General features: G+C 41.2%; 2 protein-coding genes across 5 annotated transcripts in view; one reads left to right on the forward strand and one right to left on the reverse strand.

The window, feature by feature from the left end:
* Nucleotides 1–4,797: 4,797 nt before the first annotated feature.
* On the reverse strand, nucleotides 4,798–6,375 carry LOC307084402 (inhibin beta C chain; the record flags this gene model as incomplete). The annotated part of the gene is made up of 2 exons (XM_079748772.1): nucleotides 4,798–5,591; nucleotides 5,973–6,375. The coding sequence occupies 2 exons, from the start codon at nucleotides 6,373–6,375 to the stop codon at nucleotides 4,798–4,800; spliced, it is 1,197 nt and encodes a 398-aa protein (XP_079604898.1).
* Nucleotides 6,376–9,427: 3,052 nt separating this feature from the next.
* Nucleotides 9,428–18,658, forward strand: part of r3hdm2 (R3H domain containing 2) — a 42,839-nt gene continuing 33,608 nt past the window's right edge. For all 4 annotated transcript variants that reach the window (XM_079747497.1, XM_079747499.1, XM_079747498.1 and 1 more), the window contains exon 1: nucleotides 9,428–9,595. The gene's annotated coding sequence lies outside the window, so the exon portion shown is untranslated. The remainder of the gene's footprint in view (nucleotides 9,596–18,658) is intronic.

Consider the following 18,658-nt stretch of genomic DNA (forward strand, 5'->3'; position numbering starts at 1 on the left):
ATAACGTTTGTAGTTTTAAGTAAGTTGAAAGTTATTGAAGATCACGTACATTTTTTCCTTTGTCGTTGGATACCAGATTGCTTGATAGAATTTGCCACAATATAATATGTTTTTTTGCAGTATATTATGTTTGTGAATACAAACATAAAAAAGATAATCTTAGAATAATTGCAGACATATTACTTTACATTACTTATTTCCAAATGTCCTTATGCAAAGGACCACATGAAGATGCGTAAGCGAAGGGCAACGTATCATGTTTCAATTAAAGGCCCATTTTAGCCTAGTCTCTTTGTTTATAAATAGAGGTTTGTATTCGTATAGTTAACAACAAGGTGCAATTTTAAAATTAAACATGAGCATAAATTAATTTATATAGCTTTCGAAACCAATCAAGCTACAAAGGTGTAGCCCCTAGAGTCCTCTTATGGGCCCTCAGTGGTCCCCAAACCTACCTTTGAAAACACCCAGCTAAGAAATAATTGATTCAAGTTATGACCAGCACATAGACAATATAGTTGTACTAATTACATAAAAAAAGTAAACTAGTCTATAACAATGCTTTAAGAAGTTACATGCTTAGATGATCCTTGAGTTCACCAAGGATGAGGATACATGTTTTGTAAAGCCATTCTTATGTCACACAAAGTGATATATCAGGAAACTGGGTGTGTCGTAACAAGGTCACCCTGTGCTGATCCTTCTGTTATTTGAAGTGGCTTGTACAAGGCTGTAAACACACGAGCCAGCCAACCATATACACATCTTGTGGACTGTAGAAGCAAGAAGTATGTGTTAATTGGGTTTTGTCTGGGTTATGCTTCCTCAGAAGGCAGACATCCTTTCGGGTCAGATCTGCATTATTATAAAGAATGGCAATTCTAGTCTTCTTCAACAGGCAATAATAACACTGTTATGTCACTTACTCACCAGTGTAGCTACATTTAGTGTGTTTTCAATGGTAAAAGATAAGAGGTGGACCATATATGCAACATTTAGTTTGTCTTACTTAACAATATTAACACATGTCTTTGTTATGGGGTACAAACTTAAAGACTCAATTCAGTCAGAGGTCATATTTATGGAGACTTAAGTTTTGTAGCCTATATTACTGGTTTACTGAGCAAACTGCCTTAAGCAAAGGCTTGCACAAATAAATGAGAAAGCCCCTTGAAACTTGCTGTCAAACATGTCTGTCTGATAGCATTAACCTCCCGCCCACCACCCACGCCCCGGGGGATTTGTGGGATGGCAAATGGAGTGAGGGATTAGGGTTTTTTAGTGTCAGCAATCAGTGGGCCTGTGGGTCAGTGTGCCACTGTGCCAGTATATCAGTGAGTCAATGGGTCTCTGATACAATCTTCGAGTACTCCCTTTCAATCTCCTTTTCATAATAAACATGAATTTGTCATGCAGATTGCTGTCATCACATAGTCTCACCTTCTCACATATTCATGGAGAAACCGTTTTGTCTCTTCACCCATCATCACACCTGCAGCTATACACGCTCACTGCCTTTTCCCTGTATTCTCTCTTGGATAAGATTTGGTTGTTTTTGAACTGTGGCAGGGGAAGAAGAAATGTGTCGTGATGTGAAGCAGAGGAACTGTGGCCACATTCTTAGTAGTAAAGACCAAAGTAAGCAATTTATTCACCATGCGTGAAACTTTCCCTTTCCCTTTGCCTTTTAGATTACATTTTAATGCAGAAAAAGGCAACGATGACACATGATGAATCAGTAACAGTCAGTTCTTCTCATGACTTCATTTTGGCTGCTCTACAGGCATTGCCACATTTGGACTTTATTTTATAAACCACTATGGTTTAAGCTGCTAGTCACATCCTCTGTGATGAACTGAATGGAAAGTGTCAGTGTGGTTTTAAGGATGGGCAGAACGGACTCATTCGAGTCACAGCAACAGAAACCAAACGCCCTATGGTATCTGGATATGGTTTGCATTTTTTTTGCACTTCATTAGAGCTAGGGTCAGCAATTTGGAGAAACCAGCCAGAGTATGCCAGATTTTTTACTTTTCCAACCGAGGAATTTTCTTCAGGCCTCCCTCCAAAACCAAAATTGAAAGGCGTCTTCTCTAGAGCCGCTACGGGCTGCGGTGCAACATAGCACGTCAACAAAGACAGAGGGACGAGCCGGGAATAGATCAGTTATAGGATGTGATTTTATTTATAACATTATTGAAATCCTTATCGATCAGCATTGACTACAGACATGTCCGGGAAAATCTGAGCTGAAATGTTCCGTATTGTCACTTTGATCTGAAGGCACATGCCAATGTGGTGCCAGGTGCCAGGGAATCTCAAAAGTGTTTACAACACAAACATAGACTCGATAGCACTTCCACCTTTTGTTTGCGCAAGCACAACCTTTGCCTAGGGGAGCACGCTGGTGACATGACAAATCCTATGTTTCTCATGGGATGTGAAATTTGCCAGGAGGGATGTGAAAGTTGATGTATGTGCATGACGCAATGATGCATTTTAATGTTAAGAAGGAAAAGAGAGAAAAGACCCTCTGATATTTAAAGATTAAACAAACACAGCACCGATTTTTACTCTTTTTTATTTAAAATATAATTTGATTGTCATTTCAGACCATTTCAGAACACCCTGAAAACTCTTAACTTTTAGTTACAATTGATTCTTCAGAAAGAGATGTTGGCACAATCACGATTTGAAGAAAGAATTACAATGCCGCATAATTAATTTTCACCATCTGTTCCACTCTACACACATATTCAATATCATACATGTTACACAACTATAGCATGAGACAAAAACATTTGCTTTTTGCTTTATTTTTGGCAGTACTCAAGCATCCTACGAGACGTAGATGCTTCAAGCAGAACTCAAAAGTACAGTAAGTTGATAAAGTGCTTAGTAAGCTATGTACGGCCCCTCCTTGTTGCTGAGGGGCCTAAAAGAGGAAGTGCTTGCAAAAAAAGGAAATATAAAAAATAAAATAACACAATAACTCTTAGGGCATTGAGCAGACGCTTTTATCCAAAGTGGCTTACAATAACTATTAGGTGAAAATTGTTTGCAATAACAAACATTGGCAGTATTCATTATTACATTATTATAATTGTATAGCACTAATCTCAATTTATGGATAGCTTTGTAGCTGTTTGCTATTTTATCCTTGCTTATTTCAAAAGCACATCATCTAGTTGCTTCAAATTTGTACCTGTTATATCACATTATCAACGTCCTGTGATTTTAAGACACTGACCGTACAGCAGAATGGTACAGTACAGACCATTCAGGCCATTACACCATTAAGGATATACAAGAAAGCAAAAACATACATTTAATTCAAAGTCAAAACTTCAATGAAAGACATACGTAGCAAGAACCAGATGTTTCCAAATCAGATGAATAATCAATTGTTTGCTTGGTGGAACTTGAGAAGCATATGACTTTAACAAAGACTTTGGAAAATGCAAATGCCGACGTGCCTGCCACACATGCCAAATGACCCATCTGTTTCACAGACCTTCACATTACCTGGTTCTGAAGCAATCGCTGAATGTTTACTCGTGTGGCTGGGAAATAACCTTGAGTTCAGGCCATCAGAGCCTCAGTTGCCCAACGGGTTGCCTGAGCAAACAATACAGTGCAGATGCTGATTAGCTGCATTTCCCCAGCATGGAGCACATGCATACAGCTCTCAGGGCAGATTCTAGACGTCAGATGCTTGACGCTTAAATGGTGAAATCTGACTTCACCCGGGACCCTCTCACCCTGCTTTCCATTATTCATAGATGATCACTTCAAACATCTCCTCAAATTGCTAACAGAATGCAATGAAAACAAAAAAGCATGTTCGACGCACAAAGCTTCTAAATGGAAGACTGTTATAGTTATGAATAAGTCCAACATGAATACACTTGATCGGATAAAACAATTGTCTTTTTTTGGACATATTTTTCTGCATATCAAATTGATGTGCAGAAGGAACAATTTAAGTTGAATAGGTGAATAACTATAATTGTTAAAAAAAAATGCTGGACATAAGGGCAGCAGTTACACAAATTAAGGTAGTGTGTGTTTCTATGGAAGCCATGGAAGTACAAAGTTTTGCTATCACTGCAATGCAAAGCAAGTTGCACCTAAGTAATGGTTAGATACAATTACAGTATAAAAACTACTCCCTTCAATCATGCTCCCATTATTAAGGCACTATATCATACTGCATCTCTGAACAGAATCTCAGCAGAATATTGAATGATAAAAGTAACAACTAGTTTTGCATGAGAATGAGGACACAATATCAATCCCTGTTTTTTGTGTCAATATGTTTTGGTCCAGATTTTCTATAACCTTCTTAGTATTTGGCTGTTGGTTTTTTGATTTAGAAAAAAATATATTGCATTACATCAGAATAACGTTAGTCATTTACCCCCATGATGGTTAAAGAATTGGGTACCTGATACTGCATGTTTACTTACCCAAAAGTATATCAAACATTTGTTTGGATGACTTGCAGAATTGAATTGGCATCTACCTCTGTTATTAGTTTTTTGCAAAGCAAAATTCAACAAGGGTTGCTAGAAAAAAAAAATATTGTTGTGTGATGCTGAAGGAGCTCAAGGAGCCCTGTATATATATATGTATGTATAAATATTTATATACACATATGTATATATGTAAATAATTGTTCTTTGTATGTGTTAGTACCTTTGTGAATGTCAATGGGAATTTCCCCAAACCCTTGTGTGATTACATTAACATCGACCACCGCCTCCGCCTCCAGCTCCATCGCCGCCTCCCTTCCATCTATGTGCATCCGCAGGAATCCACGATCATGTCGGGGACGTCCATCTTCACGATGTTGTGCTGCGAGTTGAAGTACATCATGGAGAGCGGCCTGCGCTCGGTGGGCACGCAGCAGGACGACACGGCCGTGTTGATGCCGTTGATCTTCAGCTGGCTGAACACCGTGGCGTGGAAGGAGGACGCGATGCCGGGCGACCCGGACAGATGCTGTGGACACTGGCCCATGCAGTAGTTCATGTGGTAGCCCTCTGGGGCGATGATCCAGTCCTGCCACTGGATGTCCTTGAACTTGATGTAGAAGTCCCTCTTGCAGCACACGGTGACGTCGTCGCCGCACCGGAGCGAACGCCTCCTCAGCGAGTGTTGGGACTGGTCGTCGCGGTGCCGCACCTTGGCCACCAGGAAGGGCTGGTGGTGGGGGTTGGCGCCGGCGCTGGAGGAGCTGGAGGAGCCCTGTAAGGAGCACAGGTTCTCCCCGCCGTCCTCCCAGCAGCTGACCTCCAGGTGGAGGTGGCTGTGTTCGCGGTCCAGGAAGGCCTGCAGTGGGCGGGTGATGGTGAAGGTGTGCCAGTTGCTCTCCTGGACGTCCAGCGTCTTCTCGACGAGCAGCGTGCGGTTTGAGCCCCCGGGGAGGCCGGACAGGAAGATCTGGGCTTGTATACGGTGGGGGTCCTGGCCAGAGGAGCGGGCATAGACCCACAGAGAGGACTGGAGCACCTGGATGTTTTGGCCGTGCTCCTGCAGGAACTGGAAGGTGAGGCCGAGGCTAGCGTTGGGCCCACTGCCTCTCTCCCCTGAAACAGAAACCATGTCAGTTAAAACCATCAGCTAAAAGTGTGGAATACATTTTTATTGTTTTTTTTTACAAAAAATTATGTGACAACTTTTATTTCCTTGTTGTCATAACGAACTGAGAACTGGAAAAGTTAAAAGCAATGTGTTTATTGCCAAAAAAAAGTAGATGTCATGCAGAAAAAGTAGGCGCATTCAAAGAAATAAAGTAGGCTATCAATCATATTGTTTCTTTGTATGCTATAAAAGTTCAATCTGCATATGGTCATTGCTTGACCTTTTTTTTTTCCTTCGCAGAAGCGTTATGACCATTAAAGTCCCTTGAATGACCAGGACTTGATTTCACCGTAAAAACCTTGTCCCCGTTAAAATGTAAAACTCACCTGTTTCTGCAAAGCTTACTATCTCGTAGCCATGATCTTTCGTGGGTATGGTGTTGCTGACGCGCACCGCTTGGAGTTTGCGAAGCACCGTTAAAAGCGCCACCCGAGGAATTGTATGAGTGATGTTTGGTCTCTCTTTAAGGTGCAATTTGCTCAAAATCTGTTGCTTCGCGACCTCGATCATCAGTCTTTCCTCCGCTTCCTTATCCAGTGCCGGCAAACCACAGGACACACATCCAGGGGAGTCACCACCAGTCGTGACCTCAGCCCGGAGCCCCGTCAACATCAGAGAAGCAATCAATAACAACGTTGGCAATATCATCGACGTTATGTTGCTCTCCTTAATCGAAGTGCGCACGTTTTGTTTTGTAGGCAGCACAAGTAATAACACACGTGAAAGCATGGTTTGAAGGCTGTTTCCCTTAAGTAATCCTAGTCGAACTGGAAGAATATAACATTTAGAGAGGTTTTGGTTGATGATGGTCCGGGTCCTTGTGGCCGAGTGGACAGGCTTGTTGAGAGAAAGAAAAAGTGACTCCTCATCTAATGATTGAAATATCTGGGGTAATCCACAAAAAACGTGTGACACGTTGGAGAGGCGTACCAATGAGCGCACTGAGGCATAGACCAAATTCTGGCATTGCATGTCTCAGCACCTCTCACGTAACACACACACACACACGCACACGCACGCACACGCACACACACACACACACACACACACACACACACACACACACACACACACACACAGTTGACTGGAAATGCTGAACCGTAGCTTTTACGCACACACGATAGCCAACTGCATGTCTGCTGCGCAGTGGCGGGCGCTAATGAAAAGATAAGTTTTAACCTCGCTGTATTCTGACATAGGCCTATCTGACATTGTATGCGTGATACAATTAAGCGTTCTTCAGCACAAACATTACACACTTTTCCCGATGTTGGACGGACAGTATGACAATTGCATTAAAGAGGAAACGCTGTGACGACTACGAAGTGTTACGGCATTACTTAACTTATTTCGAATTCGACAGGAGCGAATTCAACATACCACCGAACCAGGTGGTAAGCATCCCATTGGGACAGCGGCTTGTCAGTAATTATAGTCTACTTGCCCAAAGTGCCCAAGGCCGTAACGGCCTGTTCAGAAAGTTGTCTTAACATGTCGATTTAAAAGGCGCCGAATCAAGTTGCTTATTTGTGTGTGTGTGTGTATGTGTCTGTGTGTGTGTGTGTCTGTGTGTGTGTATGTGTGTGTTTAAATTGAGTGCGTGTGCGTGCGTCATGTGAGTGTTTTCTTGTTTGTGCGTTTGTTTGTTTGTTTGCTTGTTGTTTTTTTTTAAGTGTTTGGGTTCTTTGGAAGGCTTTAAGGTTTAAGGTATAAGGTTTATATTAGCATTAAAAAAAAGTGCTTCATACATTGTGAACCATATGCGTCAGGTAGCTGTGGTAGCGCAATCAGCCAGCTCATTCATGTCGGTAATGGTAGGTAATCCCTTCGCTGATCCTTGAATTCAACCTTACCCAAGCCTAAATTATCCACCTCTTCTCTCGACCCTACACGCCCCCAGCATCTCGTTCTACTATTAAAACGTTGAACAAAATGTAACCAAAATGTATTACACCTTTACAAAAGGTAAATAGGCTTGATATCTACCACATAACCGTGAAATGCACATATTTAAATTAACTATTGAAAAAAAGGGCTGGTAATAATAATGAACTACAAAATAGTAAAAAGTAATATATATTAATATATAAAATATATATGTATTAAATATAAAAGGATAAGCAAACAGACAAAGAGCAAAACAATAGTGTCTATATGAGTAACAGTGACATTATAGTTATATTTGTCGCCCCCTATATAAACAATGAGTTTAATTATGCCTAACGGCTATATTTCCTCCTTAAAGATAAGACAGTTGTGTGGTTGGAATGATTTCCAAATTATTCTCTCTTTATGTCCCCGTTGGCAATATGTGTTTTGATGTCTTGATTGGCCACAAAATATAAAGCAACAGCTAAGTGTTTCCAACACAACGTTAGTGCCATGTACATACTCCTTTAGGGAGCTGGCTCGGCCTTTTTTCATGGTCTTCTTGCCATTTCAAGCAATGAATAGTTCCTATCAGTCACGGTTGGGGTCAAATAACAAAACGATTTAGGCCTACTTTAATTTCGGGTGGATTATTCACAATATGTCAGAATGAATTGCCGTTTTCTTATTATTTCTCTCTCTCTCTCTCTCTCTCTCTCTCTCTCTCTCTCTCTCTCTCTCTCTCTCTCTCTCTCACACACACACAAGCTCACAAACACGCACGCACGCGTGCCGCTCGCGCACGCACACACACAAGCTCACACACACGCACGCACGCGTGCCGCTCGCGCACGCACACACACACACACACACACATTAAAACAATTAATGTGGATCGGCCTTGATGGATGCCGATCCTGTGACTGATAGCAGGCTACAAGACGAGTCAGTTACATTTAGGAATATCGCGGAACTAGCCTGCCGACACGCGGTACGTATTTGTAAGTACAGGAAGAGCGTGGAAATCAATAACAGTAGGCTACTCAATCATAAGCAGATGCAGATCGTTGGCTCATTTTGGCTCTAGGGTCGATGTTTGAAATGCAGCATTCCTACATGAAACCAAGAACGAATAAAAGGCACTATTCTTAATCCGAAATTATCAGACATCCTTTAAACGATCCTACAACGATGAAAAGGCATATGAATGAGATTTATAGATGATCACGCTGTCCTGTCCCTGTTGTTTCCTCTGCTGCTCCTTTTCCGTTTTGGGCTTTCGGATGTATACAAGTTAACTTAAAGGAATATGCCAGTAGCCTACCACAAACACTGTAAAAAGTGCTCTTGACTTAAACTTGGTGACAAAAAATGTGACGCTGCCACAGTGGCCGCAGCTCATAGGTGAATACCGTTTTGTATATTTTGTGTTCTCTAATTTGATGAATGCATTATTTCCCAAAAAGTAATCGTCTGGTTATTTTTCACATACTGACAGACCGGGGTTTGACATGAGTGTGGGGCGCCCTGGTCGGCAGTTTAAGTCACCCGGCGGCCTATCACTTCTATCCGTCTCGTGCGGCGCAGTTGTGACAGTGCGGGTCGCAGTAAACCAAGTGAAGCTAGCAACACCATTATTAGCATCGGTGAGTCTTCTGGAGATGAGCCTATATAGCTTAGCCCACCCCATAGCTAGCGCCTCATATTGTGACATGTCAGTACCTGGTTAGTTTAGGGTAATGGCCAACCTCAGTGTTAATATTTGATATTTAGTTTGGGAGGCAGCTGACGTTTTGTTGACATTATTGTTGCCTGTTGACGAAACGATATAACGTGAACGTCTACTGGGCTAATGCACTAGTGCTAGCTGGCCATTTCGCTAGGTCGGTGGGTAGGTAACTAGGTGGCTAATTATACTTGCTGGAGAAAGCAAGCTAATGCCATGAGCTACCATTAGCTATTGTTACCCAGTGTTTCAGTAGCCTAGCCTCGGCACCGACAACACCACCTGTGCTCAGCAAACACATCGTGAAGAACTGGACAATCCATATCGGACTCATTGAATACAACCCCTCTTGCGGTGAGCCTAACCTTGTTAATGACTCAATTAGTTATGTTTTATAAAACCCATAACAAGCGACTTTCAGCACCAATAACACCAGTAAACGTTGTATTGCATTGGGTGACAATCCTTATGGAGAGCGGTCACGATATCCCCGAAGTGAATATAGCGTTGATGCTTAGACGTTGTTGGTCGTTCATCCTTATCTGCACCAAACCCTTACTACCGACGAACTGTTGATTCCTAATGATACTCAAATCGTGCATAAAGTCGGTGCCGTAATGATCGGATTGATAGGATTATATAACCCATTACTGTATCCCTGCAGATTAACTAACTAAGGCTTCGTCTTGATTGGTTGAATTAAGATGTAAACAAACGGAACATTTTTAGGATGAGCTTTGGATGCATGAGACCATATCGGGATCTGTTCTATTTATTCTTAAAGTTATATCAACTTCATTACTAGAATTATTTAGTATTACCCGTGTTCAATGTACTGTATATTTCATTCAGCATTTTGGGGGATTCGCTAGAATTGTGCATGTGCGTCTGGTCAGATCCATTAGTAATATTTTTTTGCAAATGGTTCATTCATAATATTTGGACCAGTTGAAATAGCAACACATAGTTATTTATTCCTTATTAAACAAATTCGACACTATGCCTGATTCTGCTGTAGTGACCATCCGTTCATTTGTTTGTTGGAGTCAACACTTTGACCAGAAACACATGCTTTATATATTTTACTATATTCTAAGCGGTAATTATTCCGATTTGGACGTCGAGCCTTGACAAATAAGTATTGGTTCTTGGATTATTTCAGATGAATACAAAAATGTATAGAAAAACATGGCATTGTCATTGCCTTGTATTCTGATAGTGGGGACGTATTTATATATCCCACTATCAAATAACCTTTTTCCTATTCCAATTATATTTATCAGTTGACAGTACGCTTGGTGCTACTTTGCAATTCCCTTCTATTAAACCATTGAGCAATAAGAATGTGGAATATATAGCAGGATTTGAGGCGTTGGATCAGTGAACCACCAGTCTGCTGTTGCTAAGGCTAGAAACAAGGAAGATGATGGAGCCTGTCTTCTGTACTACGCCTCATTTCCTGCCCCTTGCTCATTTTGGTCCTTACGATCTAGCATCAGACTATTATCAGTTAAACTCTAACATCAACCGAAATGCTAAAAATAAGACAGCATTTCGGGTGATCAAATTACTGATGTCATTTTTCTTTGGTCATAATTTAATGTGAGTGTTTAAGTAAACTTATTTGTTCAATATATGAATTAAGCGTACACTGATTGCCTGAAGTCTTACTCCTTACATCAACTATTAATGCAGATATGCATTCTAAATGTGGATTGAAACTACTATTAAAACTAAAGGGTATATACAATGCAGGTTGTTTAATCATGCATTGGTTCTTTTGTTTGACATTACCCGTTTGTTACTTTGAACAGGTATCCATATCGCCTTCTGTGTCTGAATATCTGTTTGCAGCAGCAGAGTGCCTTTTTCTAGAGAGATTTGAAGAGCTATTTATAGATCTCTGCCAGAGCAGCAAGCATGGAGCTGTTGCTGCTGCTCCTCGCTCCCTTCTCTTTCACACTCATTCTTTTATTCCCTGCTCCTCTCGCATCCTTCCGAGTCCAGTTGTGTCTCTGTACCCATTTCATTCCCATGTTTCTTGATTTCTTTCTCTGCTTCACTCTTTTTTCTTCCCTCTCATGACCTCCACCCATCCTTGTTTCCATCCCCATATTCCTCAACTCGGTCTACTTGATGTAAATTATGTATCGGAGCGGAATGGTAACTGGTTGTGTGGTTCCAAGTCTGGCTTTGATGAGGCTTGGTTTCCTGATTGACCTTACACGATAGACCTAACTCTGCTGCAGAGTTGATGCGTTTTGGCATGATACTCCAACTCAATTCATCCATTAAGTCTCACTGCACAGTGTGGCTTGTAGCCTTATAGCAAAATAAACTGTTTTGATAAATGACACACACACACGTATTTTGGTTAGTAAGTTAACATTTTGTTAAAATGACAATCACTGGACAGAGTCTGATGATGCTTCTTGATTATAAATGTGTCCCTTGTTACAAGACCCAAATTCCCCTTGACATGATGTGAGGCTATCAAGTGAGATCATTCAATGTTAATTGCAATTATTATTTTGGTTCAGTGTTTGGTACCTACCTTTGTGCAAATCAAGCATTATACATTCTCATGCAAACACCAAGCTTTCTGAGCACAATGATTGGATGCTGAACTGACGTATTTTGTAAGATGAAACCTCTTCTGTTCATGTTTGTGAACAACAGTAGGTTTGTGTCTACTAACGAAAAACCTAAAATAGCTTCTGGCAAATCCAGGATGGCCCTTAATGTCTTTGTGGGTAGAGGCATTGATTTATTTGATACAAATAGTTCAAGAGGGAAATTGAGCATGCCTGGATGCAAATGGCTTCTATTTTCCTTGGCACTGGCCTTCAATATGTAGCAGTAGTGTATTTCTAGCTGTTGAACAATGCACCGTTAATCCTGGTCAATTACGGGAAACAACTTTTACGCTGTTTGGTCCGACGTTCCAAAAGCAATGCTGTCTTGCTGATAAGTCCCTGGTAAAGCCCTGTTTGATGTTGAACTTTTCACTGCCTCTCTGGCATTGGACTACACAGTGGGATTTGAGGGAAGAGAGATAGAAATGTACTCAGAAGGGGGTTATTTTATACCATTCAATTATATAGATAGCTTGTCTCCTCCCTCTGATTTATTTGACTGTAGAAGTGTTGATTCGTTGACATGAGCAGAACTATTAAACTACTACAGCTCCAAATTTGGATGGATGGTGTAGAAAAAGGAGGGTCTGCAAACAGGTGCTTTTGTGTTTATTGCTCCGGTAGATGTCCAGATGTGTGCACATAAAGCAGCATTAAATATTGGTCATAAATAGGCCATCTGGTTAATTTTTGTGCTATGAAGACTTGCATACAGGCGGATGCAACTAGGTCCATACACAGCTGGGCTTTCTTGGTGGCATTAGGATGGTCATCGCAATCATATTATTTTAAGAGAGGAGAGAGCGAGAGGGAGGAAGCTGGAGAGCTAGAGAGCAAACACGACCTGGAGACGAAGAGACATCTCAACAGGGAGGGTTGGAGTGAAAGGGAGCGGTGAGCAGTGCGTATCACAGTAAGCAACACACAGAGAGAGAGAGAGAGAGAGAAGAGAGCGCGTGAGCTAGCTAGTGAGCAAAGCTTTCTAATTCCCTCTCGTAAGCGTGCCTCATTCAGAAAAAAAACCTGGATACGATGAAAAGATAGGTTTCGATACAGATTCTGTAAAAGACACGTCTGATAGTGGTGGTCACAGTCTGGAGATCAGACCAAGCGGAAGGTAGAAACAAAGAAGAGTAATGGAGAGAAGTGAGCCAGCTTCCCAGCCTAAATGTGTTGCCGCGGGAAACGCAATATTCTACTCCAGCGTTTAAGACCAAACTAATCGTCGTTTTGCAAACCTGCAGTCACCGTTTCTGTTATCTCTTGTGCTTCTTTAATGTGCTATTGTCCGTAAAACCCTTTTATCCTCCAAGTCTGGGAACCCAGCGTGCCCAGTTAAAAATTCAAGTAAGTTTCTTCTGGGTTTTTACTTCTATTGCTGTGTGTGCATTAGTGAGTATTGGTAACATGCAGCCGAGTAGGGTAGGATTTGAGTTACTAATGCTTCCCTCAACTCTTAGGAGTGTTTTTGACCTGCTGCCATTGTCATCATTAAAATTGCCTTTTTACCTTCACCAGCCTCCATTAGTTGATGATGCTCCCAAGACAAAATTTGGGAGCAAAATTTTGGGTCAATTTTCTGCAATCTCCCATTAAATAAGCAAATTATATTAAGAAAGCACTATTCAAATGATGAGGTTTATCAGGCTCTACTTGGAGTAGGTGATTATAAGAATCGGTTAAAGCGCAACACGTATATTTATAGGCTTACTCCTTAATGCGTATACCTTTTCCTTTTTAGTCAATGGTACAGGGCAGCAACAGCGTGCAGCAGGGTTTGGACTGGTCCTGAAGGCATGCTATCAGTGGCAGCTGTTCCCTGATGTCTTGGACTCACACGCACAAATGAACATACCACACCTACAGAGTGCAGTGAGGCCAGTACTGGGGTTACGAGGGATTCCCTGCTCCTGTGTCCTCCTCAAAGAGTTTAAGTGTGTGTGTGTGTGTGTGTGTGTTACATGGGGGCGCTCACTTCAACCTTGTCTTACATAGGAGGGGGAGGGACTACGCATACTCTATTGGTTTTGCCTACAGCTTACATGCAGTAAGGCTTGTTGTTGCTGCACACGGATACGCTAAAGACTTGTCACAGAGACGCAGATGATTCATAAAAAGGGCAGGAATGCATTATTCATAAAATGGAGGAAATTACCTTAAATTCAATTGTGCTGTGCATTATTAGCGATAATGAGCCGTTAATCTTTACTCAAACCCACATTTAAGACAATAATGTGTACCAACATATGGCAAGAGAAGGAAAAGGAGACCGTAGCAGCAGCAGCAGCAGCAGCAGTCCTCCTTTTAATACAAAATCTATTGCTGCTATTAATAGCAAACGCTCCTCTTGTCTTTAGTGCTGGTTTAGCTTTAGAAAACTAGTTTATTTTTTATTTTTTTATGTCTGACTACTTGGTACAATTTTCCTTGGCTCATATACATGTCTTATTTTTTCAAACTATATGAAATATTTAGTGCACAAATTATTTGTTCTAATTGAATTTGGAGATGCGTTAAAAGAAAATCTGCTTTTGACACGTTTATCTAGTAAAAAAAAAAGACATTCAGGTGCGAGTTAACCACAAATAACTTTATTTCCCTGTCAATTGTTCTCTTGTTGTAAGGTTGATTTCAGCATATCCTTTCTCATCGCCTGGCAAATAGTTCATGTCTTAATGTACACACATTAGGAGTCAAACTTTAGCATTTGGGTAATGGGGTTCAAAGTAAATATTCCACTGCACATATTAGTTATTACTTAAAATGTGAATATTAGGATGAAAAAATAATAGATATAATGCTTGGATGCCAATCATTGCAGTCAAAACATTACCCTAATGGACGTTGTTTCTTATTGTGTTGAAAGCTGAAGTCCTGACATGTATCCTTGTTCTTCTGCATCATTAGCATATTGAGGACTAGTGCTTCAAATACGGCCTTTTGTACTTGGAAATCCAAACAATGGATAAAGATCACAGAAACACCCAAACTAGATAATCAAACTCCATTTCGGCTTGGACTGCTTACAGATTCCTCACTTATGTCCCCAAGCCTACACACTTGGCCCCTCAGTCCCCTGAGAGACTGAGGCTAGGATGACTGATGTGGCTGAAGCATCCAACTTAAATCCCTCCTCTCACCCATGGTGCTTGCTGTGAACACACCTCTGTCGATATGGCCATGTGTGCTTTTGATGTTTGTTTGGTTGTTTTTTTTGGTAACTGGTTCCCAGGTACTGATTGCTCAGAAAGCCACCCTCTTGCATAACAATTATCCGTCCGTGGGAAAAGCGACCGAACAGGGGATGGGAGTAAGCTACTGGATGAGAGGCGTTGCGGAAAATCAATAGCTACCCCCAGATCAGCTGCTGCCGTAATTGCCATTGAAGTCAGCAGGTTCACACTCCTTTCAAACTCAACTTTAGATGAACATGCAAAGGTGTATTGTCAGAGACTTATCAATGATGTGTATGGTTTGATTATTTCAGGCTGCTTCCATACTTTCACCCTTTTTTGATCTCTGCCACTCTTGAGTTGTTTTAGTATTTGTCTTGATTTTCTTTAAAGCCATTGAAATAATATTTTGTCTTTGACTCTAAAGAGTAAGAACCTTTTACTTTACCTGTCTAGCTAATGGATACGGACAAGGAGCACTGATAACTGATTTCTTCTGAAGCAAACAATTTCCTTATCAATTCACTGCATACCACAATGAATGAATGGCTTTTGGGAGAATTAATGCTTAAACATGCTTTAGGTAATATTAAAGAACTATTATTTGAACACAATTTGTTAGAAATGCCATCTGTCAGTTATTAGTGAGTGAAATGCTCTGTGAGAATATGTTTCTAGTTGAGTTCGCCTGGCTATGCATGAGACAAATACAATTACATTAACTAACGATTACCTGTTTAACCACTCGCAACTCTTTTCTGAGAAATCAGGGTTAACCTGATTTGCAGGCCAAATGGGTTCCCTGAAACAATCAAATGCGGGCATTTGCCATTTTAATAGTGCCGCAACAGGTGCGTGAAGGAAACCCTTCTCGATAGCTGAGAAACATCAGGAGGCATGGAGCATAGCTCTCTTCTGCTCTATTCGCAAGGTAGATACTGATAGGCAGGGTGCATTAAGCATTCCCCTTACGTTTACTGGTGTGGGCGGTTCCCACACCAGTAAACGTTAAAAAAAAGTAGAGAAGAGCTAAGGAAGGATGGAGAGGAGAGTGTACATGAGGAAAGCAGGTACCAATCTGGGGATGGTTCTGGTGGCAGGAAGCAGATGGTGGAGGGCAGTGAGAAGCGGACCTGTCGCCATAGCTAGGTCACCTACGTGATCAAGCTCCAGTTTTGTGTTCAAAAATGCCGTTCATTCAGCTACACCAACAAATATAAAAAAAAATACATTGTTCCTCATTATTATGATGGTTGTGATGATGCAATAAAAATACCTTGCATGATCCAGTGGCCATCACTTATCCAAATGGTATCTAACAAGATGTTATCTAGAAGGAAGACATTGTCCTCTGCAAAGCTCAGCCAGCGTCTGCCACCGTAATTGCCTCCGTAATTGTGTACTTTACCATTCCTGGAGCATTCAAATAATACTCTATATCTGCCTTGGACCTGGCCTACCATGTTTTGTCGCTTTATCGTGTCATGCTGTGTTTCTTGAGAGAAAGCTATGACCTAAAATGTGATGCTGACTGGAAGATTAATAGAGAACCAGACCTGTTGTGATGGCTTGATAACGGTTTGATCGACTAGATGGCCGGCTGCTTACCGTCCCGCCTTCTGGTCTTTTTGGAGTGGACACGCTGAGGGGTGACAAAGACTGCACTGACTCCTGGCCCAGCAGGGGCAGCCGGTCGGGTTGATTGGCTGGATGCCTGAATTCCAGGCTTGTTGGCTGGTTGGCTACCCTCACAGTCCCTCTTAAGAGGCCCTTGCACAACCACCACCACTGTTTTGACTTTGCAGTGAGGCAGATTTCACAAAGGGTGTCTGAGTTCTAGTTTGGCAGCTCATCAATGACATTTGATGGACTAGGTCCATCAAATGTCTCCACTAGGTGCATATGCAGAGCAAGAGCAGTGTGGTCTCTCTGCTAATAGGATATTTGGTTCCAGAAAAGGCTCTCTAAAGGGGAAAATCCACTAACACGTTTCATAGAATTTTTGTTACAAACATTAAGGGCAGAGTGAAGCAGTGGGTTTGCCATGCCTTTTGTAGCTTTGCAAGTACATTTCTTTAGGAATTTTCCAGATACTATGATGGTGTGTGGAAATGCAATTTGGTCTCATAGGGAAACTTTCCTGTACATTCTTCATTGTTGTCTGATGTTGCCCATCGTTTCTAGCAACATTTAGGGATGTGCCAAACATTTTATGTCTAAATATTGCTGCTATCAATGCATGATGGTATCCTATAAAGAGTGTGGATTTGTTTGTAAGAATATAATGCTTATTAAGCCTATCTACTCTACATAGCATAATAATTTTAGTAAACAATCGTATGGTCTTAAAAAGACAAATATAGGGTATCAAGTAGTTCAGAATGGGATTAAACTATTTGTCAATCACTGAAGACGGCATTGATCTATCATCTGCTTTATTACATAATTTACAATAACGGTACAGCCATCATTTCTTTAACAGCCCTTTTTAAAAATGGAACACATTTTCAACTTCCACATTTGAACACTAATTGATGTGGCTGCTAGCATTGCTGAAGTCTCTTATTGACTCTGAATTATTTAGGATGCATGTTCGGCTTGTTGTTTTTAAATGATCTGTCAGCAGATGTTTTTCAAAGTGTGACTGGTAATCTTCCCAGTCACTGATTATTAGGTTTTTGGTCTCATGCCAAAACTTGAAAACAGGCTTTCCTATTGACGGGTACCAAGTTGAGAACCCCTCACTTTGCACAGAGTACCTGTGCACCTGCAATCTAAACCTCTGCTTTAGCTGGACAGAGAATACGAGAATATAAAGACACCTATATACTTACTTATAGAAAGATAAAACGCTGGCTAGACGAGCTGTAAGGTAGCCTTGTCATTTATTTAGGGTCTTGGGGTCTTATTTAGGGTCTTCGGGTCCACTGACAAGGGTCTTGTCAGTGGCCACAGGGAATGAAAGAAGAAGAAGATTGAGCTAGGAAAACGAAAATAAGGATGCTTGAGTGCTGATGGTTTATCCCGCTATTTGTTTCACCATTTTCCTTCAAGGTGGATTCTGAGTGCAGACACTCATGATCACAGAGCTCTGATATACGCTTCAGTGGTGTTATTGGTGTTGCATCCATTGGGATAGGGTTCCTGCTTGCAGGGCTGGGTGAGACCTTTCAGGAAAGCACCAGTGACGGAGCTGTTGACTGCTCCTCTGCCCTGCTGGCCAGGGCTATTTGTATTAATACATTACCCTATAGGGACGGCTTATCCAGAAAATGCCTTACTGCACCCATTACTATGTGACAAGTACACGGCCAAAGAGACCCAGAGTGAAAGCTCTATGGTTGCTTATTATGGTATGGTGAAATATCTATATGGTGATGGCTCTCTTGACATATTATGTTTTTTTTGGAATCATTAGAAGTGCAGAATATACCGGTAAATACTGTTTCATTCTGTCCTACTATTTTGCAGGAAAACGTTGAAACAAAAGAGAGAATTCATATTGAAAGAGTTTGTGTTACCACTGGATTGCGATTTTTTTAATTACGATATTGACCCAAATTTTAAATGACCTAAATAATAAGATAACTCCCCCCCCCCCCCCCCCC

This window comes from Pollachius pollachius, assembly GCF_949987615.1.
Source record: "Pollachius pollachius genome assembly, chromosome: 12".
NCBI lineage: Eukaryota > Metazoa > Chordata > Actinopteri > Gadiformes > Gadidae > Pollachius > Pollachius pollachius.